The sequence below is a fragment of the Geotrypetes seraphini genome, chromosome 8 (assembly GCF_902459505.1).
Source record: "Geotrypetes seraphini chromosome 8, aGeoSer1.1, whole genome shotgun sequence".
In the NCBI taxonomy this organism is placed as follows: Eukaryota; Metazoa; Chordata; class Amphibia; order Gymnophiona; family Dermophiidae; genus Geotrypetes; species Geotrypetes seraphini.
The window spans coordinates 128,113,404-128,140,667 of record NC_047091.1 but is presented as its reverse complement, the minus strand read 5'-3'; the positions used below and the strand labels follow the sequence as shown (position 1 = coordinate 128,140,667).

Genomic DNA, 27,264 nt, shown 5'->3' with positions numbered 1-27,264 from the left:
AAGGCTCAATCCGATTGGCAGCCCAAAGACCAGGATCATCTAGCGAATCTTTGAGGCAGATTTCTTCTCCATTTTTTCTAGCTGAATTCCTATGCTGAATCAAGGAGGCAACACATGGCACAGTGAGTAAAGACGGTTATAGCCTATGAGGAAAATTTTTTTTGGGGGGGAGTTTTCCCACCCAGAGCCTAGGTGATCCTTCCTCCTAAAACCTTTCTCACTGCGTTTTTTGTCCTTCAGGGAAGTTTCCATGAGCCATTTTTGGCACAATTTTGATGGAATCAGTCATTTTGGATTTTAAACTGTCTATTTTTCTAAAACCTCCATCTGCCTCAAAACCCCTCAATTTTGCTTGAAATCAACAGGGATGGATCCATCAGGCCTTCCTTCCCATTTATCATGCTAGGTTTGCACTAGATGGCAGGCCGAAGATCGCTCGTGTCCTGTGTGTGGCAGAGCATGGGGGGAGAGGCGGGAGCCTTGGACTCAGCCTCCTCTGAGTCCTCCAGGGCTGAGGATCCAGAGGAGGCATGTTCCCAGAGGACGAGACCCTATCCAGAGCCTTCCGAAGGTAATTGGCCAAGTGCAGTCGCTTGGGCTCCAAGGAGCCCAGGAGGACAGGTAGGGGGGTCTCTGCCAGGGTCCTCAAGACCCCCAGTACAAGGCTTCACTCCAGATTTTGTAAGCCTCATGTGGAATGCCTATTTGACCTGCTGAAGGTCCTCAGTGTCTGCTTGTAGCGTGCTAGAGGCAGTGGCACAGGGGAGCCTCCCTCCGCATGCGCCCCAGCCAGACGACACGGGCATGGAACAGGAGGTTCAGTCTGACATAGATGGGAGGATGGAAAGACCGATTCCATGTCACTGTTATCCCAGGATGAAGTTTTGTTGGCAAAGTCTGTTTTTTTGCATGAGAGTGGCAGTCAAGAAGTTGCAGTGGCCCTGGACCAGGGGGAGGACCCCAAGGTATACTAGATTTTCAAAGCCTCTGCACTCTCAGACATTATTTCTGCCTCACTGAGAGAACTGAAGCTGAAAGTTCCTCCAGTTTTTTTGTCTCAGTGCTCAGTTATGAGCAGCTTTGTTGCTCCAACCATATGCTTTCCTTGCATCCGGACATCACAAAGGTGGTCTCCTTAGGGGTCACTGCACATGGCTAAGACTATGGCCAAGCTTTACCTGATGGCTTCAGATTTCCAGCAGCTGTTCAGCCAAAAGTGGATTTGCTGGTGGTGCAGGTCACCAAAAGCACATCCCTGCCTAGTGAAGGAGGTGTGATGTTAAAGCATTCTCAGGACTGTAAAGTGGACTTGCTCCTCAAGAGGCAATTTGAAGCCTTGGACCTAGGAATTAAGGCGGCAGTTGTGACTTCCTTTGTAGCACATGCTTGCCACACCCGACTGTGTCGAGCCTCAGACCCGGAAGACAATGAGAATCTCCAAATGCTCCTATTCCGGGTAAATTATATAGGGGACACTCTGTATGATATCATCAGATTACATGTTCAACAAATTGCTATGGCCTGTGTGAGGTGTGTCCAAATGGGCATCGAAATGTGTAGAAATTGCCTCAAAGCTCTGGGCATGACTCTCATGATAGATGTCAGCCTGTTGGGTTGGGGTGCTCACTGCGGGGGACGTTCCATTTAGGTGCAGTGGCTCATCGTCAGAAATGTTGGTCGATCAAACATCTGGAACTCAGGGTAGTTCGGCTGGCGTTAACTTGTTCTCCAGCCCATTCTTTTTTTCTGGTCACCATTGTTTTGGCACCGCATATTTCAGAGCTTCAGGCTCTTTTGTGCAGGGAACCATTTCTCCGTGTTACGGACGTGGGTGTTTTCCTCCGTACTGTACCTTCCTTCTTGCCGATAGTGGTCTCGGCCTTTCATGTCAACCAGGAGGTTAGGTTGCCTGCTTTTCATCCAACAGGTTCAGAGTGCAAAAATCAGATCTTATGCAAATTGGATGTCTGGAGCGTCCAGAGAGGACTAATGAGTTTAGGCTGTCTGATCACCTTTTTGTTCTAACTGCTGCACCTCACAGGGGTGGGCCGGCATCCAAGTCTTGATCGCTCAATGGATTCGAATGGCCATTTCCACGATTGACATTGCCTGCAGCAATAGCTGCTAATTTCACTTAATGCACATTCGACAAAGAGGTGTGGTTGTGTTGTGGGTGGAATCTTGCATGGTTCATCCTGATGAAATTTGCAGGGTGGCTACTTGGTCCTTTCTTCATACTTTTTTACCCAGTTTTTCTGAGTGGATGTGGTGGCGCGTTCTGATGCCGTTTTTTTGGGACCTCGGTTTTAGGGCAGGCTCTTCTGTTTCTCCCTAGCTACCATGGCTTTGGTACGTCACCTACCATATAGAATCTGGAAGGGACAAAACATAATGGAAGATAAGGTTTATATCTTCAATAATCTTCTTTCTGTTAGTCCCTGGAGGATTCCATACAACCTGCCTCTCTGTATACATTTAGCTGTTCAGAGTAGAATGCTCCTTTCTGCCTTGGTTGTTCTCCTTGCAGGCTTGATGATTTTCCAGCAGTGACCAGATGCTGTAGGGAATTTCTGTGAGTATGCACATTTCCAAAAGCCTTTCTTGGGGTGCTCATTGCACACAGCATGTTAGTTCTACATTGTTCCTCAATTTTTTTCTGAGTTACCTTTGTGCCTGTTGATCACTTGTTAATGTTTTTCAGAGCAAACCAATTCATGAATTACTTATGTTGATGGGGACTCTCCCCTGTACCCCCCTTGTCATGGATTTGTTCAGGTATGTTACTTGGCTTTGGGACTTAACTGGATTTGTTTACTAGCTCTCAGGCTAAGTGGGTGGAGCATGTGCTCAGAAAAGTTGTGGATTTCTGCAACTCCTGGACTGTGGGTTGGGATTGAACACCTAGCGTATGGAATCCTCTAAGGACTAACAGAAAGAAAATTATTGAAGGTATAAACCTAATCTTCCATTTATAATCACAAACATCTAAGATAATAAAACCCTAAGCACGCATGCGCTCTCCCACCTGCGTGTTCCGTTTTCCATGAGCTGTAGGGCCCTGTAGTGTGCATGCGCGCTTCTACTCCCTCCCTCACTGTAACTTTGCCGCCTTCATTTGCAGCCGTTGTGGCCCCCTCCTTCCCTTCCCGGCACACACAAGAATCTCTCTCTCTCTCTCTCTCCCCCGAGGCTGCCGCGGCTGCAGGCCATGGTGGCTGTTGGTGGCTGCAGGCTGCGACGGCTGTTGGCGGCTGCAGGTCGCGGCATCCAAGCCCGGAGCCAATGTAGATGGCTGAAGGAGGAGCTGCAAGAGCTCCGCAGAGGCAGGAGGTGATGGATTTGGGGGAGGAAGTGGGAGAAGGGAGAGATGTTGGACTCAAGTGAGGAAAGGAGAGAGAGACAGAGACAGATGGATGAGAAGGACAGAGGGGCTACTAGGGGGACCAGGAAAGATGGTAGGGGATAGGGAGAGATAGACTTTAGGGAGTGTGGAGGAGGCAGGAGAGAGAGATGGCCTTGGGGAAGGACAGAGGAAAGGGAAAGATGGCAAAAGGGGTGAAACAGGGTCAGAGAAAGATGGTAGAGGGTGTGAAAGGGAGAGATGGAAATAGTAGGACCACTGCTGCTTTGGGGCACTGAGGGAGGAAAGGTTGGTACGTCAGGACTGCTGCTGCCGCCTCGGGTAAGTAAAGACCCTGTCAGGTGATAAATACAATGGAGGATCTATGAGGGCCTAAAGGGTACAAAGGAAATGGTGAAAGGTGAGATGGTAGGACTGGGATCAGTGGGAGGCAGGGTCCGGGCATGATAGAGGCGGGGCATGGATGGGTTCAGAGTCAGGATCAGGGTATAGGTGGGGCTATTCTAGCACCCGTTACTGTTACGAATGTAACGGGCTAAAACACTAGTACATAAATAATATACGGTAATGATGCCTCTTCTATCTGATATGCAAGGTTTCCTGTGTTTGGAGTTTGTACTTGAATTTGTCCTGGAGAGCACCGCGAGTCAGTAATCTTTGAGCCAGCCATACTTTGTACACTTGTTCTTGAACACATTTTATGGGTTTTCAGTTCCCTCACTTGTCTCCATCTCCCTCTCTTCTTCTCTCTCTCTTTTTTTTTTTGGCAGATGTGTTCCACGATCTCATTGGTTTCTGAACCATCTGCAGAACATCTGAAAGACACTCTCTGTACGACTCTTCCAAATTCTTTTGTTTCTCCTCCTGTATCTAGTTCCACTGAATTATTTCAGTCTAAATTCTCCATCCAGGACTCCTCATTTCTGTCTGACCCAAGTCCTTTAGCTGTTCTTCATATTGATGAAGAGAAAACCATCTTTGCTCCCACCTCCTTTGCAGCAGAAACTTCAGGATCTTCTCTGAAGTCCCACATGCTTGCCTTCAAATCTCCGAAAGGCCCAGAAGGAGGCTCCCAGGTTGTCTCTCATGCTGCAGCTACTCCTGTGACTAAGACAGTTTCTGTTGCCTCTGTTTTGCTGGGTGATAACTCTGACCTCACTAGGAATACACAGTCCTCCAAGATAAAGTCCTTGATGACCCTATACGAAACAAAAGTCCAGAGTCCGCTGCCTGTCGAGAAGAAAATGAAAAATGTGCAACCCAGTACTTTTGCTGATTCAGGCTCAGTGATGACCACACTTTCTCAAAAGTCAAAAGAACACCTTGATTCTCGTGAAAATGTCACCTGTGCCTCACAGATGGATGGAATCACAGAAGCTACATTAGTTCAGCTTTGGGCTCTAAAATCAGAGGCTTATAGTAAAATGGATCATAATGTACAAGAAGTGCCTGAGCAAAAAGTAAAATCAAAAGAAGATGGGTCAGAAGTAAGCTCAGAACAATGCTCTGAAACGTGGCTGTGCCAGGAAAACCAGCCTTACATGATGGAGAGAAAGGAGATTGAGCCAGAAATTAAAGATGATACAAAGGCAGAGCATGTGAAAGACTGGAGCCAAAAGAGTATTGGAGAAGAAACACATTCAAAAGGAATAGTATGTGGAAAAGATGAAGGAAATAGCGGTGTGTGGAGCCATATATCAGCTCCAGATTTACCAGAAAATCTTAGGAAAGAAGAAAGTGAATTGCTATCTTGTTCGGCGCTTCCAGTTGTAGAAAGGATTTCGACCTCCCGTCAGGCAGGCATAGGAATGGGTGTGCTCAGATGCATGGTTTGATGCATCCTAGCAACCTGTGCATGTTATCAGGCATCAGTTGTGCACTAACATGTCAGACTCAGCTGGCAGATTTTTCTCTTTTTTCTTTTCTTTTTTTTATACTGAAACGTTAACTTATATGCATCAATCAGAACAAACAACGCCATAATTAACAGCCACATCAGACAGGTGCAAATGATTCCTTCTATGCTCCTGATTTCTGACTCTTCTAATCTTTTATTTGTTTGTAATTCTGTTTGCATGTGAGCCTGTGGTGGATCTTTTTATGGTATTTAAAGTGCAGTGACAGAATGCTGTGATTTTCTGTTACGTTTTCGAGAGCACATTTCAGTACAGGCTATGTAAATTTTTCCACTTGCATGGAGAATGTGTTCGTCTGGTGTTGTCTCACACAAAATCAAAACAGAGTTGACCAAAAAAAAAAGGACCTTCAACCATAGATGAATATAGATTTTATTGCAGAAAATCCAGCACAGACTGGGGTTTGGCAATTGCCTGTGTAAGAGATCTAAATGTACTTCAGTTGAGGGGGCATCAATGGGGGTGGGAGGTTGGGCATTTGCCCACACATCTTTCTGAAAGGTACTGGCTCGTTTGCTATATGGCCTGATGGTCCAGTGCTTCTACCCAGCTATCTACATACCTCCACTAAAATGGTCATCTTTTTTTTTTTTTCTTTTTTAGTCAAGGTATGTTTATTGAAAAATGTATAGTTTACAATAAGGAACATACATAGGAGCTGTAATTCGAAAGCTACATAAACATGAAATATAACAAATACATGGTATTATAATAGAATTATCTAAAATGAACATTTAGAAGATAACAATGTAGCTTACGATAGTGGTGCCATTAAGGCAGATAACAAAACAGCATGAATCTTATTCTGGCGGTTGAACAACAATATACAAAGGAGAAGAAGAAATAGCGCAGTAGTAAAAAGATAACACAAGAATGAAAAGGGAAGAAGGAAGGAGTCAGGGAGTGGAGCTTTGAATATACACTTTGAGAGGCATCACAATGACCATCTTAGCCCTTCTTTCCTCTTGCAGCATTCACACACCCGTAAAACAAAATACCTACATCCAGATCCAACCCTCTCAAATTTCCTTGAAACAGGTGGTGGACTGAATCAAAATTCATCTGCATACCTGACATTTCCTCAAAAATTTGGACAAACTCATTCCTGAAACCCTGGATCACCTCACACTCCCATCAAACATACATATCTGTTCCCCTACTTCCACATTCACTCAGCATTCCTCCGCCACTGTCCCATAGATCTTTCTAATTCTACTTGGGGTTAGTTACAATACATTACATTACATTAGTGACTTCTATTCCGCCTGTACCTTGCAGTTCAAAGCGGATTACATAAGAAGATGGCTGGACATTTCCAGGAGATTACAAAATGGGTTGGATGCATACTAGAGGCTTTGAGGGTAATTGGGAAAGATAGCAAGAGGGGAGGGAGACATCAGAGAGGTTGCGGGGAAGGGAGGGAGAGCTCTAAAGATAAAGAGAGTTAAGAGGACTCTAAAGATTTTTTGAATAGCAGAGTTTTGAGATCTTTTCGAAATGATTTAAAGTCTCTTGTTGCTGTCAGCAGGTTGGAGATAGTGGGGTCAAGTTTCGCTGCCTGCGTCGCTAGGAGGGCGTCACCACCTATAAAGCGACTTGTAAATATTTCTCACCAGATTTGCTGATATTGCTTATCATTCAGGGCTACTCCTAGGTTTCTTTCCCAGGATGACATGTTTAGGCTTTTCTGGGTTCACCCATACGAATACTTCATTTATTGCATGCTTCCAACCCAACTTCCCTTCCATCATTAAAAAACAAACAAACAAACCCTGTTCTAGGTCTAAATTGTTCTTAACAATCCACCCCCGTCAATACAAAATCAGTCCCACCTGTAAGTAACTAAACATATCTGTCTGTAAATCCTCCCAGCAGCTGAACAAAAGCTAACAGCACCTTGCTCTTTGCCCTCAACTGACTACTCTCTGGAGGCCTGCCTCCTCCCATTTATCAAACTGAGGAAAATCGTACAACATCTGAATAGACAGTATTGTTTGTAATGCGGTATATAAAATTTGTCCTAAAGATATTTCTTCCCACCTAAAAAAGTTGCTTGCCATCTCTTCCAAATTTTGAATGTTAGGGCCCTCCATGGATTATCAACCCTCATCCCAGCTTTATTAGCTTGGACCTCCAAACTAGCTGTTTCAGCTTAACTATGGTCATGGTATTCTGTGTACCCTCACTCATAATTTTTTCTCCCTTCCCTACCCACTCAGCCAATGCCTTTAACTGGGTGGCATAACAGTATTTTCTGACTCTAGTACCACCATCCCACCTCCTAGTATAACACTCACGTTGCCATCCATGATGGTCTACGCTTTGTAGATACTCTTTTGAAGTTGTTTTTGTCAATAATAGATCTATTAGGAAGTGTTTAAAACTGACAATTTTGTAAACAGCATAACAATTATAAAATGACCAAATGTAAACATAAATACAATCAATTAGGTAAACTTGTAGATGGAAATTGAATCCTAGTAATAGGGCTAACATAGTAAATGTTGGACTTTAAAGACCTTATGTGATACAATGTTGTTAATGTTTATATTTGTGATACTGTGAAACAATGGTAGAACAGAAATGTGATAAATGTCAGCAGAATATGAAGATATCATAATAAGCAGCATGAAATAACTTTTTTATAACATAGATCTGATACGGTGCCAGCACAGTACAAATGAAACACCTTAGTAAGCACCTATTTATAGGGCTGCCCAAGTCTGGTTCTCAAAATCTACTGGCAGGCCAGGTTTTCAGGATATCCACAATGAATATGCGTGAGAGAGATTTTCCTTCACTGCCTTCTTGGTATGCAAATGTCTCTCTCATGCATATTCATTGTGGATATCCTGAAAACCTGGCCTGCCATTAGATCTCGAGGACTGGACTTGGACAGCCCTCTATTAGAACATTCAGATAAGAAAGATATTACGCTAACACTGCTCATACATCTTAGTAGGTAGCAGAGGGGAAGAGTACAGTTGAAATATATAAATAGAACAAGATGGGTAATACAAAATTAGTGGGATATATAAATGAGTGGAGGCAAATTGTACTGTATGTATAGTTGAATAAGATATGAGGAACTGATTTGTTATAGGGTGTGCAGCATGTGCAGCAGACTAGTCCAGATGCAGAGTGAGTGAGTATTCAGAAGCCACATGTGTTATAGGCTTGGGAGAAGAGCTAGTCTTTCACCTGTTTCCTGAAGTAGAGATAGTCTTGAGTTGGGCTTAGCCTCTCTGGGAGTGAGTTCTAGACTGTAGGGACTACTCCTTAGGAAACTCGCTGGTGAGTATCACATCATGCAGTTTTCTTTTTGCAAGGATACAGATAGTGATGCTCCTTGAGAGAACTATAGAGATCTCAAAGATGTATAGAGGGCTAATTTATTCTTTAGGTACTGTGGCCCATTTTATCTGAGGTCCTTGAAGATCAAAGGTATGAGTTTTAAATTTGGCCCCAGAAGATACTGGTAGTTTTTGTCAGAAGAGTATGTTGTGGTCACACTATTTGCAGCCCTCTATCAGTCATGCTACAGAATTCTAAATTAGATGGCGCTGGTGCGAATACTTTTTGGTTGGACCAGCATACAGGGTATTACAGTAGTCCAGTTGTGGCATTATCACAGCATATATGGAGAGAGATTTTGTTATTGCTTCAGGTGATAGAAACAGTTTTTCTTGTACAATCCCACTTCATTCTGGAATCAGTGGGTTATTTCCGCCTACCCGCCAGGACTTTATAGGAAGCCTCAAACTTCAGAGATTTAAACCCTCTTACCTTATCACTGTTCTGCAAGCATCAGTTTTCCTTCCTACAAGCCAGGCTATAGGAGCTTGTCTTTTCTGCTCGTGTTTTATTTTGTGTAATTTCAGCCTTTGCATTCGCGGTTTTCGCTTTCATGCTGCGGAGGTTCACTACAGGAACAGCTCAGACTGTGGGAGATCATAGACCTTTGGAAAAGTCTGCTTCTGGGGGGAGGGGGGTTCCCTGCTTGTCAGTAAACCTCCTGGATAGCCTGCACATCAGAGCGGGGCTCAGGAACTGTTCCCTTGGGAGCTTGCTCACCCCAGGTTTGTTCACTAGTGGATCGAGCACAGGCTGCGCGGTTCCATGGAGGCACACCTGGGATTGGAGTCAGACTGCATTCCTCCATCAGGCATTCTGTGTGGCGTGTCCAAAGGTGGTGAAGGTACCTGGCTGTGGAGATCCAGCCAGTGAAGCAGTCAAATCTTTATGGCTGTGGGATGCTATGCTCCGTTGCTGGCAGGCGGCCAGAATTTTTCTTCTGTCGGTGGGTTTTGGAGTGCATGCTGCGCCCTGCCTCCGAGCAGCCATTCATGAGTTCAGTACTGGCATTGCTTCAGTTGGCATGCAGCAGCAGATGGTGTGGGTGGATCTGGAAATGACGGGCTTGGATATTGAGAAAGACAAGGCAAGCCATTTCAGTAATCTTATTACAGATTCTGATCTAAATATTTTGGCTGAAGGGCCCAACTTGATCATAACCCAAGCACAGTACCGGGTAGAGCTTTAGATTCTTGCCCAGAAATAGCTAAGAAGAAAAAATTAAAAAAATTTAAATTGAATCAGGTTGGGCAGACTGAATGGACCATTCAGGTCTTTATCTGCCGTCATCTACTATGTTACTATACATCAGCCCGATGAACTATTGGATGGTATATTAGACTGGTGTAAACAGCATCATGGGAAGTCAGGGCTTACACAGACTGTGTGGGACAGTAAAATTTTATTGCAACAGGTGGAGTATGAGTTTCTTTCCTTTGTACGCCAGCATACATCCCTATGCGGAAAATAAGTTTCTTGACAAGTATATGCCTCAGTTCATGAGACATCTCCATTACCGAATCATTGATATGAACCAAAGTCCAGCTTTCAAGCTATTTGATGCAGAGCTGTTTCAGCTCTGTCTGCAATGTTATGCAGCCTGAATCAGAGATTTTGGGAGGTCTTAAAAAGGAGTTTTTGAGTGGTTTCCCTGCATGTCCTACCCCCCCCCCTTTTTAAATCGTTTATTTTTTTTTTTAGGGTTCTTGTGTTTTTCACAGGCTATTTTTATTCAAAATCAGCACCCTTGGCCATCTTGGGTTTTTTTCTTGATTTGAATTTAGTTATTTTTTACACTTGCCAGCTTCGGTTTTGAAAGAAAACTACATAGATGGCCTCCCTATTGCAGGATGTGATGAATTCATGCCTCATTTGTGGTGGATGGCTGGCTGTGCATAGGAAGAGGTATGGCCAGTAGGAAAAAGGAGGTATTGATGCCCCTGTATAATACTCTGGTGAAACCTCATTAGAATATTGTGTACAATTCTGGAGACCGCACCTTCAAAAAGATATAAAAAGTATGGAGTCGGTCCAGAGGAAGGCTACAAAAATTCTTATGCCCAAAATCTTTAAATATACTGGTTCACTCTTTGGTCATTTCCAAAATTGACTATTGTAATGCCTTATTTAAAGGACTAGCTCAAAAAGAAATTAGATGTCTACAAATTATTCAAAATGCCTCAATCAAGCTTATTGAGAAAGCTAAAAAATGTGATCACGTGACTTCCAGGCACATTGGCTTCCAGTAGCTCATCGAATCATGTATAAATTATGTCTGCTTACTTTTAAGTCCATAGTATTTAAAACCCCAGCATTCATAAAGTTTTGATTCCTTACACTACTTCAAGAGTACTACGGTCAACTGATCAACATTTACTGGTTGTCCCTTCTTTAAAAGTTATTAATAACATAATTTATACATGATTCGATGAGCTACTGGAAGCCAATGTGCCTTCTCAAGTAGGGGAGTCACGTGATCAAATTTTTTAGCTTTCTCAATAAGCTTGATTGAGGCATTTTGAATAATTTGTAGACGTCTAATTTCTTTTTGAGCTAGTCCTTTAAATAAGGCATTACAATAGTCAATTTTGGAAATGACCAAAGAGTGAACCAGTATATTTAAAGATTTTGGGCATAAGAATTTTTGTATTAATCTATCTTCTCGGTTACGGCTCCTCAAGCTTGGAATTCCCTTCCAATTTATTTAAGAGAGGAAAGGGTTTTGGATAAATTTAAGAGTAAACTTAAGGGCTTTCTTTTTAAAGATGCATTCAAGGATTAAATGAATTGCCTATGCCTTTAATTCTTCCTTATATTATAATGAATGTCTCTCCCTTCTCCCCATGTGTTATTTACCTTAATCGTTACTTTTGAATTGAATTGTACTTCTTTTCTTAACTTTCCCTCTTTTTGACCTTGTACGTACTTATTGAATTTTAATGTTTAATAATAGTTTTGTTAGTTATGGTATGTCATGTTATGTATTTATTGAAATTTTAATATGTTTAGTAATAATTTTGTTAGTCATGTTTGTTTCCCTCGACTTTGTAATTTTTAACTGTACATCGCTTAGAATTTGGAATAGGCGATTAATCAAAACTTATAATAAACTTGGAAACTTGGAAATGGTGCATGGCCTTCATCATAAGGAATATGGGGACAGACTTAAAAATCTCAATATGTATACTTTAGAGGAAAGGCAAGAAAAGGAAGATATGGTAGAGACATTTAGATACCTATGTGGCATAAATGCACATGAGACGAGTCTCTTTCATTTGAAAGGATGCTCTAGAATGAGAGGGCATAGGTTGAAGTTAAGAGGTGATAGGCTCAGGAGTAATCTAAGGAAATATTTTTTTATAGAAAGGGTGGTAGATGTGTGGAACAGTCTCCCGGAAGATGTGGTGGAGACAGAGACTGTATCTGAATTCAAGAAAGTATGAGATAGGTACATGGGATCTCTTAGAGAAAGGAAGAGATAATGGTTACTGCATATGAGCAGACTAGAAGGGCCATTTGGCCTTTATCTGCCATCATATTTCTATGTTAGACTTTGATTGTCTGCCATTTATTAGGCCCAGGTTTCCAAGTAGTGGTCCTTTAACTGTTGGGATAACTAGATGATGGTTGGCAGGTAGTTGTGTGGATATAGTTAGATATGTGTTTTGCCTCTTGGGTTTTGTCCTCTAGGTATAGTTTCCCCAAACTTCTGGAATATATGAGAATCTTCTCCCTATAAGGTCCCTCTTTATGGAATGCCCTTCCCTCCTATATCCAGTTGGAAACTTTACTTGATAAATTTAAATCCGCACTTGAGACCTATCTATACAAAGATGCCTTTGAAGAAAAAAAAAAACCTTCCTTTTAGCTGCCCTTCCCCTGTCTACTTTCAGAAGGTGCCCAGGATGGCAGTTTGTAGAATCTTTCTCTCTGTCCTATCATTTAATGGCATTCCTCCCTTTCATTCCTTCTTCCTCCCTATCCATTCACTCTCACCTCTCTTTCTCTGTTATTTTTTTATATGTAGTGCAATGAGCGGTAAATCAGATCTTTAATAAACCTGAAACTTAAACTTGATCTTTGGTTTATTGGGCCAAAGCACAACTTTGTTCTTCAAAGTAAAAGATTACAGAGCTCTCTAGCTATGCAGTATAACAAAAGCCAGTTTGTCTTTGGCAGCAATTAACAGTGGAGTGTTAATTATGTAAACAGTATTTATTGAAAGTTAGAATCTCTGAAGTGCCTGCTTCCTGGATGAATGAGATTCTCCAGGGGATAGGTGGTCAGTGTAGCTTATTCATCCATAGCAGAGGAAAATTTATCTCTATCATTTTGTGTTGTTGTTTTTTTTAATCTTGAGAACTAGGTAAAACAATATTTAAAATTCAACATCTAACAAGGCACTTCTGTTCAGGAAGTTTAGTGCTGTGGTGATTTCAGTAGGATATGCAAATCATAGAAATGAGGTCAAACAACCCCACGTCAAACAAACCAAACATGCACCAAGTGGGGAATGAGACTGTACACGGCAGCCTTGGAGACGATGAGCTTTATTGATTAAAAACACAGATATGAACTAGATAAATGTATAATACATGAATATAAAGTCCTAGGAAATACATGTATTATACATGTATTTAGTTCATATCTGTGTTTTTAATCAATAAAGCTCATTGTCTCCAAGGTTGCTGTGTACAGTCCCATTCTCCACTTGGTGCATGTTTTGGTTTGTTTGACGTGGTGGTTGTTTGACCTCGTTTCTGTGGTTTGCATATCCTGCTGAAATCACCACAGCACTAAACTTCCAGAACAGACTTGGTGCGTGTTTTGATTTCAGCAGGATATAAGAATCTTAAAGATAAAAGATATACATTTTAGTTATTGTTTCACTATACAGTTTCTGGTTTTGATGGTATTGTTTTTCAAGGTACAGTGGTGCCTCGCATAACGGACGCCTCGCACAGCGAACGCTGCGCACAACGAACTTCAGGTCTTGCTTCCCACAACGAACTTCGTTTCACACAACGAAGTCGCCTGAGCTGCATCGCTTAACTGCCCTCTCTCCGCCTGGCTCCCTGTGCAGTGGCGCTACATATTTTAAACCCCCCTGCCGCCGCTGCTGCATATTTTTAAGCCTCTGCCGCCACCGCATATTTTTAAACCTCCCCCCGCCGCCACCGCATATTTTTAAACCTCCCCCCGCCGCCACATATTTTTTTAAAAAAGCCACCACTGCTGCAACTTTCTCACCTGCTCACTCGAACTGGTGGTCTAGCAAATTTCCCAGCCAGAAGCGCAGACAGAGATCAAGAGCAAGCCTTCTGTGCTACTGCCTGGGCCTGCGCTGATCTCTGAATGGCTGCAGTCAGCTCTCGCGGGACTCACAAGAACTAACTGCAGCCAGCTCTCGCGGGAGTCACAAGAACTAACTGCAGCCAGCTCTCGCGGGACTCACAAGAACTAACTGCAGCCATTCGGAGATCGGCATGGGCCCACACAGGCGTGCAGAGGAATTGCTCCTGATCTCTGCGCTTCTGGCCTGTACGCCACTGGCTGGGAAAGATGGGAGGAATTAAAAAAGGTACTGGGGAGTATGTGGGGGGTGATTATAATACACAGCAAGGATCAACAAAACCCCTGTCTCCCCTCCCCTTCACATATATCCCCTCTATATCATGCTAACAGCTCTAACAAGATAAATTTATTTTTTTTTATGTCATCTTAGCATATTTTATGCTACAGAACGAATTATTTTTTTTAACATGTATTGTTATGGGAAAACGCGTTTCACATAACGAACTTTTCGCATAACAAACTTGCTCCTGGAACGAATTAAGTTCGTTGTGTGAGGCACCACTGTATTCTAAATTTAGTTATATTTTTAATTTCTAGGGTTTTTTGAATTTAGACCCCTGGCACAGGCAGTTTGATGAAACCCAGTCTGTATCAAGTTTTCTTCAATAAAATCTATAACATCTATGGTTGAAGATCTTTTTTTTTTTTGGGGGGGGGGGTTGATACTGTTTTGACTCTGTCTGTAGGTTTGGTTTTGCGGCATTTGTTTCCTTCTCCTTATGCTTTGGACATCTGGTGAGCTTTTTCAGCCCTAGAAGAGAACTGTTATCCTTTTGGGACTTGTGACGCTATCCTGGAAATAGCTGCTGTGTGAGGACTGGTTTCAAGAGTACCTTCTTTTAGCTTGATGCTTGTGTTGCGGAAAGGGAGGAATGTTTTCCATTATTTGCATGGCACTTTTACTAGCATTCTTTCTTTTTATGGTGAAATTTCTACTTCACTGTTTAGATTAAATCTGTAATCAAAAGAACAAAAGAGACTCCGAATGTGCATCCAATGTATCGTGATACCTCTCCACGTCGCAAGCTGGGGCCAGCAATATTTCACAAAACCATTTCCCAGGATCGTGTTATAGAGGAACTGCATGGGAGGCTAGGAATCGGCAAACAGGATCCCCGGAAAAGCCAGGATGAGGACTGGCTGACTGAGGGAGTGATTATTACATCCAGACCTCCCAGAAAACAGAAGGATAATGCACAACTGGTAGAAAAGGTGGCAAGCAAATGGGATTTGACTAGGAAATAATGAACAAATGCAGTGTGTGTGGATAGGAATGATGCATACTAAAGGAAAGCATGAGAGAGAGCAAACTTGGTCTCAGACATTGTGTAGCAGGCTAAAGGAGTGCTTGTATTGTATAAATGAACCTTTGGATGCATTCGAGGCAAGCTTAATCCTTTGGGCCATAGACAAACAAGTGCATTGGTCACTCCATAGTAATATATGGGCAGATAAAGACAGCCATACCTGCTGCTCTTTGGCTTTGTTTAGGTTTATTCAAGCCTCTGTGTGCAGGCAGTACCCTTGTCATTTGTTTACCTTTGATCCCATCCTCTGTATTTATCCCATTCCTTTTTGAATTCCGCTACTGTTTTTGTCCCCACCATCTCCACTGGGAGAGGGTTCCAGGCAACCACCACCCTTTCAGTGAAAATATATTTCCTGATGTTGCTTTTAATCTTACTTCCTTGCAGTTTCATTTCATTAATTCTAGTTGGCATGTGCATCATCTCCCCATCTTCGAAAAACATTTGTTTGCTTACCAATACCTTTTAAGTATTTAAACATCCGCTTCATATTATCCCTGTATCTTCTCCCCTCTAAGGTATATATATTCAGGTCTTCTTCTCATACAATTTCTGCTGCAAACCTCATACTTTTTGGTCACCTTCCTCTTAACTACTTCAAGGTTTGTTTGTTTTTTAGCAAAATACATCTCCAAAACTGAATACAGTACTCCAAGTGGTGTCTCAACAATGACTTGTTCAGGGGCATTATTATCTTCTCCCTTCTGCTGGGTATGCTTCTCTTTATACAGCTTAGCATTCTTCTGGCTTTGACATCTGCCTTGTCACACTGCTTCACTACCTTGAAATTCTCAGACACCACCCCAAGGTTTCTCCTTTCATACACATCAGCTTCTCTTGTCCTATTGTATACATGTATAGCTGCTTTGAATTTCTGTGCCCAAAATGCACTCTGCATTTCTTTGCATTGAAGCTTACTGCCAAGCTTTAGCCCACTCCTCTAATTTTGTAGATCACTTTTCATATTGTCTGCTGTCTCCATGTTGTCCACTCTGTTGCAAATCTTCGTGTGATCGACAAAATTGTAAACATTTCCTCATGCCCTTTCAGCCACATCACTCACAAAGAAATTAAACAGAATCGGTCCTAGGACTGGTCCCTTAGTGAATTCATTTTACCACCATCCCCTGTCATCTGTCAGTCCACCAGTTTCTGATCCAGTTCACTACCTTGGGAACCACCCCAGGGCACTCAGTTTACTTATAAACCTCTTATGAGAATCAATATCAAAGGCTTTGCTTAAATTTTGTAGACCACATCCAATACATGTCATTAATCTAGTTTGCTGGTCACCTAGTCAAATCAATCAAATTTGTTTGGCACAATTTTTCTTTGGTAAAACCATATTGTCTCAGATCTTGAAACTCATATGATTCTAGAAATTTCTGTATCCTTTCCTTAACAGCTTTGCCATGATTTTTCCCATCACCAAGGTAAAGCTCACCAGCCTGTAGTTTCTCACTTCTTCTCTGTTACCATTTAATGAAGTAACTGTTAAAAATACATACTTTAGAACAGTGGTTCCCAACCCTGTCCTGGAGGAACACCAGGCCAATTGGGTTTTCAGGCTAGCCCTAATGAATATGCATGAAGCAAATTTGCATGCCTATCACTTCCATCATATGCAAATCTCTCTCAAACATATTCATTAGGGCTAGCCTGAAAACCCGATTGGCCTGGTGTTCCTCCAGGACAGGGTTGGGAATCACTGCTTTAGAAGACCTGTTAGAACCTCTCAGAGCTTTCTCAGTATCCTAAGATTTATTTCATGGCTTTGTCCACTATTAGTTTTGGAAGTTGTTCATAAACACTTCCACAAATGGTATGGTATCTACTCCATTCTCACATATGCCTTTGTAAATCATTTGACTCTCTCCAGGAATATTCTTCCGTGAACACCAAACAGAAGTATTTGTTTAGCTTGTGCATTTTTCCCACATTATTCTCCACATTTCTTTCATCAGAATCTTTGAGGCTTGCAATTCTACCTCTGGCCTTCCTCTTCAGCCCAATGTACCTGAAAAAAAGTCTTGTCATCTCACTCTACATTTTTAGCCAATTTTCCTTTTCCTCTAGCTTTTATTTACTCAAATATCTTTTGCCCTTTTCAGTTTAATCTGGTTTATCTACTTCCCTTATTTTCTCCCACACTGCCAGCTCCTCGTACAAGAAATTCTCCATTTTGCTGAAGTTGACATGTTTGAAATCCAAAATGAATGCACACTTAGACATTAAACATACTTTCTCCATTCATGAGAACTAGATTCATCATCAGTGTTCCTCTAGTGGGTTCTACCACCATTTGCTTGAACAAAGCTCCATGTAAGACATCCACAATCCTTCTCTTTTCAAATTTGTAGACGGAATGCTCCAGTCCACAGCCAGTAGATTCAAGTCATCCAATATTATCACCTATCCTTTTGTTCCCACTTTGATCCTATTCAGTTCTTCTATTTGAGTTGGAGGTCTGTGGACTACACCTGTGAGGATGGAAGTGCCATCTTCTCTTTCAGAACCATGTGTAGAGGAAGACACGGGGACAGAATTTGTCTCCGTCCCCGCATTTAACCGTGGGAAACCATCCCAGTGTCATTCTTTAAGGAGAGAGGGAAGAATCGTAATATGAATGGGCACAGCCACTGACCCTCAAGTCTTGCATTGAAGAATGCTGGTATGAAAGGTCTGAGGTTGAGATAGACTCTAAAGAATGACATGAAATGGTTTCCCATGGTTATCCATGGAAAGGGGACAAATTCTGTCCCCGTGTCAACTGTTGTCAGCGTCTCTTCTTTTCCTTATACCTCCTGCATTTCAGTCAGTTTAATATTGAAGTGTTTATGTAAAATAAAGAGAGAGAGAGACACTCCATCATAATATAAATCCTTTCTAAAACTCTCACAGATATTTGCAGCATGGTTCTGATTGCAGCAGAAAACTGTTAGAGAAGGAAGCAATGGATAACAAATGCTACTTGCCAACTCCTGCTGTCAATTGGAGGACAGTAAACAGGCAATGGAAAGAAAAGACAGAACTCTCTGAGCAGCAGTGTCTCTGTCCCCCCCCCCCGACCCACATATACACACTCTTCTCCTGCCAACAGCCAGGTTACCAAGGCAGAAATCTGCCTTGAAAGCCATCGAATTAGCATACCTGAGAGAGCCCCTTGTAAACATTTGGGCTCTAGCTACAGGCCTAATTTGCCTATGTTTTCATTCTGCCCTAAATGCACTACTGGCCAAAACTCCATGCATGTGTGTTGGGGAGGTTCAGCTAAATATGCAACAGGCTGTAACTACATATGTTTTGAGGGGTGGAGAGGTTCTAATGGATATACAGTATGTGGCCTGAGGAAAGGCTGTAATTTTATGTAGGAGGGAGTTTTGCTGAATGCATTGCTGGCTGTGAATGTTTGTGTTTTGGGGAAGTGGGTTTCTGATGAATGAACTTGTGATCTCTTCCAAGTATGCACATGATGTTTATCAGCAAGGAACTGATCTATTTATCTTGTACTCTATCTTCTTTTGCTGTTTTCTCTTTTATTTCCCACTAGATTATAATTCCCCCAGAATCTCCTGTTAAAATAAGAAGGACCATCTCAGTCTCAACTTCTCCTCTTTCCAAAGAGTTTGAAGAAGTGCCACAAGTTGCTTCTTTAAAAGCTGTATCAACATCGCCTCTCCCCCTACCTCCAGTTCCCTTTACGCCGCCTCCTCTCCCCCTACCTCCAGTTCCCTTTACGCCGCCTCCTCTCCCCCTACCTCCAGTTCCCTTTACACCGCCTCCTCTCCCCCTACCTCCAGTTCCCTTTACACCGCCTCCTCTCCCCCTACCTCCAGTTCCCTTTACGCCACCTCCTCTCCCCCTACCTTCAGTTCCAACCTCCTCCTTTCCCACTCTTTACCCCCAGCCTGTACTTCATAGAGTTGCTGCCTTTGAGGATTACCAGGACCTTTCTTCTTCTGCTCCTGATGATCCCAGGTTCCTGATGTCATCTGAGTCCCAGAATTGTGCTATACAGCCTGGACTAGTCAGAATTTCTCCTCCTCCTGTCAAAACTTGTATTTCTGTTGGCTGTCAGACTGAGGATTCATTTTACCCACCAGTGCAGGCACGTCATCTTTCTTTTTGTTCCTTATATTAGTATTTTTTCTTAAAGGCTCCTTTTCATTGTACGATAATCTCTTTTATATGTAGAATAAATGCTTTAGTTTTTTGAAGCCTTTCATGAAAGGTTTGGAGAAGTGTTACACACCTTCTCTAAATATATTGATGTGTGTTAGAGTGTCTGTGTTCATCATAAGATTTTATTAACACTTCCTGTATCCATATTCAAACATGACGATGGGTGAAAACTTGCCTATGCAGTCTTTCTATTTGTAATAGCATCGAGTCTAATGGGGCCTCTATTGCTTCCTCACTGCCAAGGATGAGGCTGTTCTTTGCATCCATCACTCCTTCTGTGAAGAAATAATTTCTACAGAGTGATAATGGTGTCCATTCTACTTACAGATGATTTCAACTCCACCTGTAGGCCCTTATAAGCGTGCAAAAGCAGCCCATCTGCTTTTCAGCCCTCCAATAACCGAAAAGGCAAGACACCCCTTGTTCTCAGCATGGATAGCTGTTTCTTGAGTGGTACTCTGCATGGATACAGATGTGATCTCCAGCACGATATATTGCTACCATGGCCAGAGGTTTTATGGTGTGTTACTAGTAACATGCAAGCTTGATAATCTGTGCTATGGTGTGTTAGCAGGAAATTTTGTTTGGGTTTTGTCATTGAATTTTTCTTAAGCATTTCATATGTATTTTAGTTTTTATTATTATTTTTTTCTTAAAAGTATATACAAACCATTCTCACTGCATAACACGGGGTAAAAGAAAATAGTCAAGCAATACAGCCATCCCATCCTTAGCACTAAAAGCACAATGAATAAATAATAATGCAAAAGTACACAGACATGAAAGGCAAACCTTTCTAGGCCGGTACCAAACTTGGCTCTCTACCTTAACCCAATACGCATGCTTTTCAAGATCCACAGATTTGCATGGGTCACCTGCATTATCCCCTCCCCCCTTTTACCACTAAACCGCGATAGTGGTTGTTAGCACAGGGAGCCATGCTGAATGCTCCGTGCTGCTCCCAAGGCTCATAGGAACATTCATCAATGCGGCTCCCTGCTCTAATAACCACTATCACGGTTTAGTAAAAAGGGGTTATATTACCATAGGATTGTGCCTCTAAAACCTTGTTATGGAGCAGTTCCCTTAGAGCAATGTGAAACCAGTGCCACATATATAGTATGAGGGATGTTTCCCGCTCCCTGACTAGCCTAATAAGCACAAGGGGAGTAACATCCAAGTTCCCCTTGGATGTTGCTCCCCCTATAATACCCAAGATATCAGTTTCAGCCCATCCCCAGAAGTTCCACACACTCTCTTACAAGGATCACCACGTATAGAAAGTACTCACCCTTTCCCTCAGGGTGCATTGATGAGAGCCTTCCAGACCTCTCACATTTATCCATCAGAATCTCTGAAAATGAGCAAAGAAACGGGATGTCCTATATGTTTTGTGAAGCACACAAAGCATAAGTTCAGCTCTTTTCATATAGATAGACACACTATCTCCTTTTCAGTTTTCAGGCATTTTACCATACTGATAACAGTACAGTGAATGTTTCATTGATTCAGAATATTAGACTGCCCGTATATTTTCAGACGTTCCATTATCTTATTGATCTTGACTAAGTGCACTTCTCCTCGTGATATAAGATGGGATTTCCTAGAAGTTTGTGGCTCCCTGCCATTGGTTGGAACTCCCACAGCAAGAAATCTTGTACTTGGAGTGAAGGACTATCCCAGCGGTTAGAGCAGCAGGCTGAAAATCAGGGAAGCCAAGGTCATTTAGCCTTCCTTTGCCTCAGGTACAAACCTAGATTGTAAGCCCTCTGGAAACAGGAAAGAAAAAATCGACTATATCTAAATGTAACTTTACATGTCAAGTGACAAGAGCTCTGAAATGGTACTTTAATGCTCATAAACCCCAGTAATGAGTGTTTTGCTGTAGTAAGGCAGTCTGTGTGTTTCTATTCTTTCTTTAGGCTGCATGCTCTTTTCACTCCCTGATTAAACTTTTGCTGTGCCCTGTTTTCAGTAATGATAGGCTCCATTCCAGGTTCAGAATTTAGTGCATGGTTTTGTAGAAGTACAGTCTCTGACACCTCCTGTTAGCATTGATTTAAGTGAAGCTTTATTTATGTCATTGCTATTAGCTCTGTAGTGATGTCAGCAGCAGACGCACTTCACGGAGAAAAATACTGTCCTAAGAAAGAGTGGAGCAGACCAGCTGTACATATTAAATAGAAAACTGAGAGTTGTTATAAGTGTTGTGATGAATTACAAGGTTTGATAAATCACAGAAATGAAAAGTAAATTAATAGGAAACTTTAATGGTTGTATGTGTTTTAAAAGATCCATACAGCACTGTCTTGCCATTCTCAGCCTTGATGCTCCTGATCTCACAGAATTCTGAAGGCAATGTTTATGCTGATTGGTTTTCAGGGCAATTACTAAAGAGATTTCAGCTCTTCTGGATCTCCCTTTTTTTTCAGTTTATGACACAAGGGAAAGGTGGCAGTGGGTCTCCTCCTTCTGCACCCCCAAAACATGGGAGTCAGCTAGATAACATGTTGGGAAGCCTTCAGTCTGACCTGAACAAACTTGGGGTAGCTACAGTGGCCAAAGGTGTCTGTGGAGCATGTAAGAAACCTATCGCTGGACAGGTGAGCATAATTACTACAAGGCTTGGAGAGATGGGCCAAAAACCCCCCCAAAACTATGAAATGATCTGTTCTTGCCTTCTGTCATTTCTTTGTCTTTTCCTGCAGGTTGTCACAGCAATGGGGAGAACCTGGCACCCAGAACACTTTGTCTGCACCCACTGCCAGGAGGAAATTGGATCACGGAATTTCTTTGAGCGGGACAGTCAGCCCTATTGTGAAAAGGATTATCATAACTTGTTTTCTCCACGTTGCTACTACTGTAATGGCCCAATCCTTGATGTGAGTTTCTCTTCTCTGGATCAGTGAGCAAAATTAAAAACATTAAATGAATTGTACCCTGGTCATTGCTAGTAAAAGGCCTTAGTTACTAACCCATGAAAACATTTGCAACCATTCTTGTAAAATTAGCCTACAGGATAAAAATGAGCTCCTGGTTCTTCTGCATTGCTATATTAAGAACATAAGTTATCTGTACCTTTTCTAATTCCACTATGCTGTTTTTGAAATGGGGTGACCAGAATTGTACATAGCACCCAAGGTCTGGTTGCACCATGGAGCAATAGAGGCATTATGATAGTCTTTGTTTTATTCTCTATTCCTTTCTAATAATTACTAACATTGTGTTGCTTTTTTGGCTACAACTACACACTGAGTAGAAGATTTCAACATATTGTCCATGAAGACACCTATATCTTTTAGCTGGGTAGTGACACCTAATGCAGACCTTAGCATTATATAGTTATATCACTTTGCACTTGTCCACATTAAATTCCATCTGCCATTTAGATGCCTGATCTTCAAGTTTTTCAGGATCCTCCTCCGATTTCTCCCAGTCCACACATAATTTAACAATTTTGAATATTTTGGTGTCATCTGCAAATTACAGTTCCAAATTATTTATAAATAAGTTAAAAAGCACTGGATCCAATACAGATAGCTAGAGTACTTACAGTTCACCTTTCTCCATTGGGGATAATTGTCCACTTAATCCTATTCTCTGGTTTGTTTGTTTTTCTCATCTTTTAACCAGTTCCCAGTCTATAATTGCTTCCTGTCCTTTAACTTTTTAATTTCCTGAGGAAACTCCCATAAAGAACTTTGTCAAAAGCTATCCAAAATCTAGATACTCTGTATCAGCTGGCTCTCTTTTATCCACATGCTTATTCATACCTTCAAAAAGTAAAATGTGTGCGTGTGGGGGGGGAGTGTTTGGGTAGTGGGGCAAGAGTCCCTTACCCCCTAAAATTTTAAAATCGCTAAAATGTGACCCTTAGTGCAGCTCCCACGGGCTGTTTTTGGTGCTAAAATCGCTGCCATGGTGGCCATCTTAGATTTCACAATTTGGAGATTTGCTTCAATTTAGCTCAAAATCAGTCCAGGATGCTTCGGATTCATGCCAGATTTGCGATGGATTCACTGGCTTAGCCCCCCTCTAATTCCCGTGGTGGTGTTGGTTCCCAGATGATTTGAGTTCCAGGTCAAAAAGCATGGTTAGAGCAGGGAAAAAGCAATAGTGGGTCCCTGGCAAAGCACAGCCTTGGCTGTGTCCTAGAAAGGGACAGTGACCTCAGGGTCCCTCTGGGCGTCCTGGACAGGGTCTTTCTCCAGAATTCATTAATATGAAGCATATTTGATTAACGGTGGTCACGTGGAAACCTTGGGAGTTGTGGAGATGCTGGCGCTGGGGATCTCTCCCCCTAAGAGCTTGAGTCCACCTCAGCAGAGCCATGTGCAAGAGATGGGGGTCCAGTTGGATGAGGAAGATTCAGTAAATATGCCTTTACTGTCTCCATCTGGGTCTTCTATAGCAGGTGATTCTGCATTACGGCTGGAGGTGGCTAGGTCCTGATCAGGTGGAGGCCCTGGATCTCAGAGAGGACCCAATGGTGTGCAGGCTGTTTAAACACTCAACACTTTTGGAGATAATTATGGAGTCTCTTCAAGAATTAGAGACTCTGCAAACCTCAGCTACCTAGTGCTTGCTTAAGAGCAGCATCAAGGCTCAGACCACATGCTTTCCCTCTCATCAGGACATTATTAAAATTTTAACAGACCACTGGGAAGTCCCAGAAGGGTCCCTTTGTGTGTCCAAGGCCATGACAAATTTTGTCCAAAGGATGCAGCCTTTAACCAGCTATTTTACTCCACCAAAGGTGGATTCCCTGGTGACCAAGCGTACTTAGTGAAGATGGAGTAGTATTGAAAGATACCCAGGACCACAGGATGCATTTTATTCTCAAGAGACAATTCAAAGCCACGGCCTTGGAATTAAAAACAGTAATAGCGGCATCCTAAGTTGCATATGCTTGCCACTCCAAGTTGCGCCACGATCCAGAGGCAGCTACCGAATGGGATCACCAATTTCTTACATCTGGTGTGGACTATGTAGTAGATGCTCTTTATGTTCTATTCAGAGTATTGAGCAAGGTTTCTGCATACACTATTTCTTCTTGCTGGATGCTGTGGATCGGACAGTGGGCAGGAGACAGCCTCTAAGGCAGGGGGTGCCCACACTTTTTTGGCTTGCGAGCTACTTTTAAAATGACCAAGTCAAAATGATCTGCCAACAATAAAATTTTTAAAAACACAAAACACACTGTATGCAGAGAAAATGTTAATTATCATTTATATTTGGGGGGGGGGGATTTCAAAGAGATCAAGGCAGATGACTTTAAAATATGCAATGTCACCTCAGTAACAACTATACAAAAATAGACAAATATACCCCCTCCCTTTTTACTAAACCACGATAACGATTTTTAGTGCAGGGATCTGCGCTGAATGGGGCTCCTTGCGCTAAAATCTGCTACTGCGATTTAGTAAAAGGGGGCCATAGTGCAAAATATAGACAGCAGATCTAAATTCTGAAAATGAACACATTTTGATCACTAAATTGAAAATTAAATCATTTTTCCTACCTTTGTTGTCTAGTATTTTCATGAGTCTCTGGTTGCACTTTCTTCTTCTGACTGTGCATCCAATATTTCTTCTCTTCTTTCTGCCTCCTGCATGCTTCATCTCCTCCAGACCTCATTCCATTCTCCAACCAACATCTCTGTCCTTCCATGAATCCAACATTTTCTTCCTCTCTCCCTGCCTGCCCCCTGCCACCCAACACATTTCTTTCCCTCCCCCAACTTTTTCTTCCTCTCTCCCTGCTCCCTCCCCTTTCTTTCTTTTTCTCTTTCTGTCTCCTTGCCCCCCTTTCTTTCTTTCTCTCTCTGCCCCCTTTCTTTCTTTCTGTCTCCATTCCCCCCTTTCTTTCTTTCTGTCTCTCTGTTTCCCTGTTCTACTTCCCTGATTTCTGTCTCCCTGTTTTTTTCTGTCTCCCCTTTCTTTCTCCCCAAGCCACTGCCAGGGCTATCATCTGGGAACAGGCCCCCAAGCCACTACCAACGCATGGGAACAGGCCCCCATGCCACCGCTGAGTTTTCCCTGTTTCCCGACACTGCATCAGGCCAGCAGCCTTCTTCCTGATGTCAATTCTGACGTTAGAGAGGAAGTTTCGGGCTAGCCAGGCAGTAATTGGCTGGCCCGGAACTTCCTCTCCAACGTCAGAATTGACGTCGGGGGAGAGGGGGAAAGCTGGCGTACCCGGCGCTTCTGTAGTCACTGCTGGCCTGTTGTGACGTTGGGGAACAGGGAGAACGCAAAGGCAACGGAAGTCTATCACGGAGTTGTCTAGTGGTTTTTCCAATGTATATTTTTTGACATGGGCATTTAATCATATATACCACGTAATCCATTCTGCATGTGGTGATATGTCTTAGATAATGGATCTTATGGTTTAAAGGATTTTCGAACAAAGCTCCTTGAATAGTTAAGGGGCATATTTGACATCTCCTACAACTTGTGTGGAATCTTTTAAAAGTTACATCCCATTGATTATCATCTGGTTTTAAACTCAAACGCTCCTTCAAATTACGTGATCTAGAATATGCTAACCGGAGTTTAGTATTTTCATAACATGGATTCCTTTGAACTATTCTCCAATGGTTGTAAATTATATCAGCGATCTCTTTGGATTCTACATTATATCTAAGAACACAAGTCGAATTCATCCATGTTATTTGGGACTCATTCTTTATAGATCTTTTTTTCCCTTTTTGTCTATGTGTGCCAGTTGTTATTTCTGATATTTGTGGTTGTAACAACCATTCTCGATGATTGTTTTTTGCCCTCCGGTACAATTTCTTTAATACCTTTTCTGGATAACCTCTGGTCTTCAAGTTTTTTGCTAGCTTGTTAGCTGATCGCTTGAAATCTTCTGTATGTGTACATATACGTCTAAACCGTAAAAATTGCGCCAGAGGCAAACTATCTTTCAAGGCTGATGGATGACAACTGTCATATTGCAGTAAACTTACAGTATCCATTGGTTTCATGTACAGTTTAGTCTCTAATTGATTCTGTCTATTGGTGATCCATGTATCCAGAAAATTTATACCTTCAGTAGATTGATTCATGGTGAATTGTATGTTATTATCCCTGGTATTATGCCAGTACACAAATTGATCATCAACGTATCTCTTCCATCCTTTAATATACTGGCTTCATTGATGCGTTACCAAATGAGTCTCTTCATAATGTTTCATATAAAGGCACGCTATTGAGGGAGCACACGTGGCCCCCATCACGACATCCTTAACTTGTAAATAGTGAAAAAGTTTTTTGTTAAAGCCAGTTGTAATAAGGCCATGATGAATTCTGTAGGACCTTGATGCAGTTGCATTCGTGTATTCAGTGCTTCTTGTGCTATTTCCAGACATCTATTTTGGAGGAGTGAAGTGTACAAAGACACTATATCCAACGTGACCATAATTGTGGGCCTCTCTGAAATATCCAGGGTTTGTAGCCATAGTATCATCATGTCTACATCATAAAATTGAAATAAGAATAGTATCCAAAAGAATAGAAGTATAGAAAAAATAATTAATAAAAAGAAAATTTTTTTATACACTTTAAATTGAATAATAAAAGATGCAAGGACCAATGATAGCTCACCAATTAGTTATGAGCCAAGACTAGTTCTATTAGCTTGTAACTGCGAGCGCTTGAGATCCTAAGTCATCAATTAAATTCAATTTGAATTAGATATATGAACCTTTGGGTGTAACTAATTATATGCAAGAGCATCACCCCAAGCACCTCCCGATGTCTGTCTAATGTCTTTAAAGGCTATAAAT

At 42.1% G+C, this 27,264-nt stretch overlaps 1 protein-coding gene across 2 annotated transcripts in view; it reads left to right on the top strand.

The window, feature by feature from the left end:
* PXN (paxillin) overlaps window positions 1-27,264 on the top strand; it is a 127,536-nt gene that overhangs the window by 94,713 nt on the left and 5,559 nt on the right. Inside the window, exons 7-12 of one of the 2 annotated variants that reach the window (XM_033954861.1) lie at window positions 4,132-5,157; window positions 14,935-15,198; window positions 18,844-19,401; window positions 19,803-19,883; window positions 21,908-22,078; window positions 22,184-22,357. In XM_033954861.1, the coding sequence (XP_033810752.1) occupies window positions 4,132-5,157; window positions 14,935-15,198; window positions 18,844-19,401; window positions 19,803-19,883; window positions 21,908-22,078; window positions 22,184-22,357 (2,274 nt within the window). The remainder of the gene's footprint in view (window positions 1-4,131; window positions 5,158-14,934; window positions 15,199-18,843; window positions 19,402-19,802; window positions 19,884-21,907; window positions 22,079-22,183; window positions 22,358-27,264) is intronic. The other variant, XM_033954862.1, reaches the window with a different exon arrangement.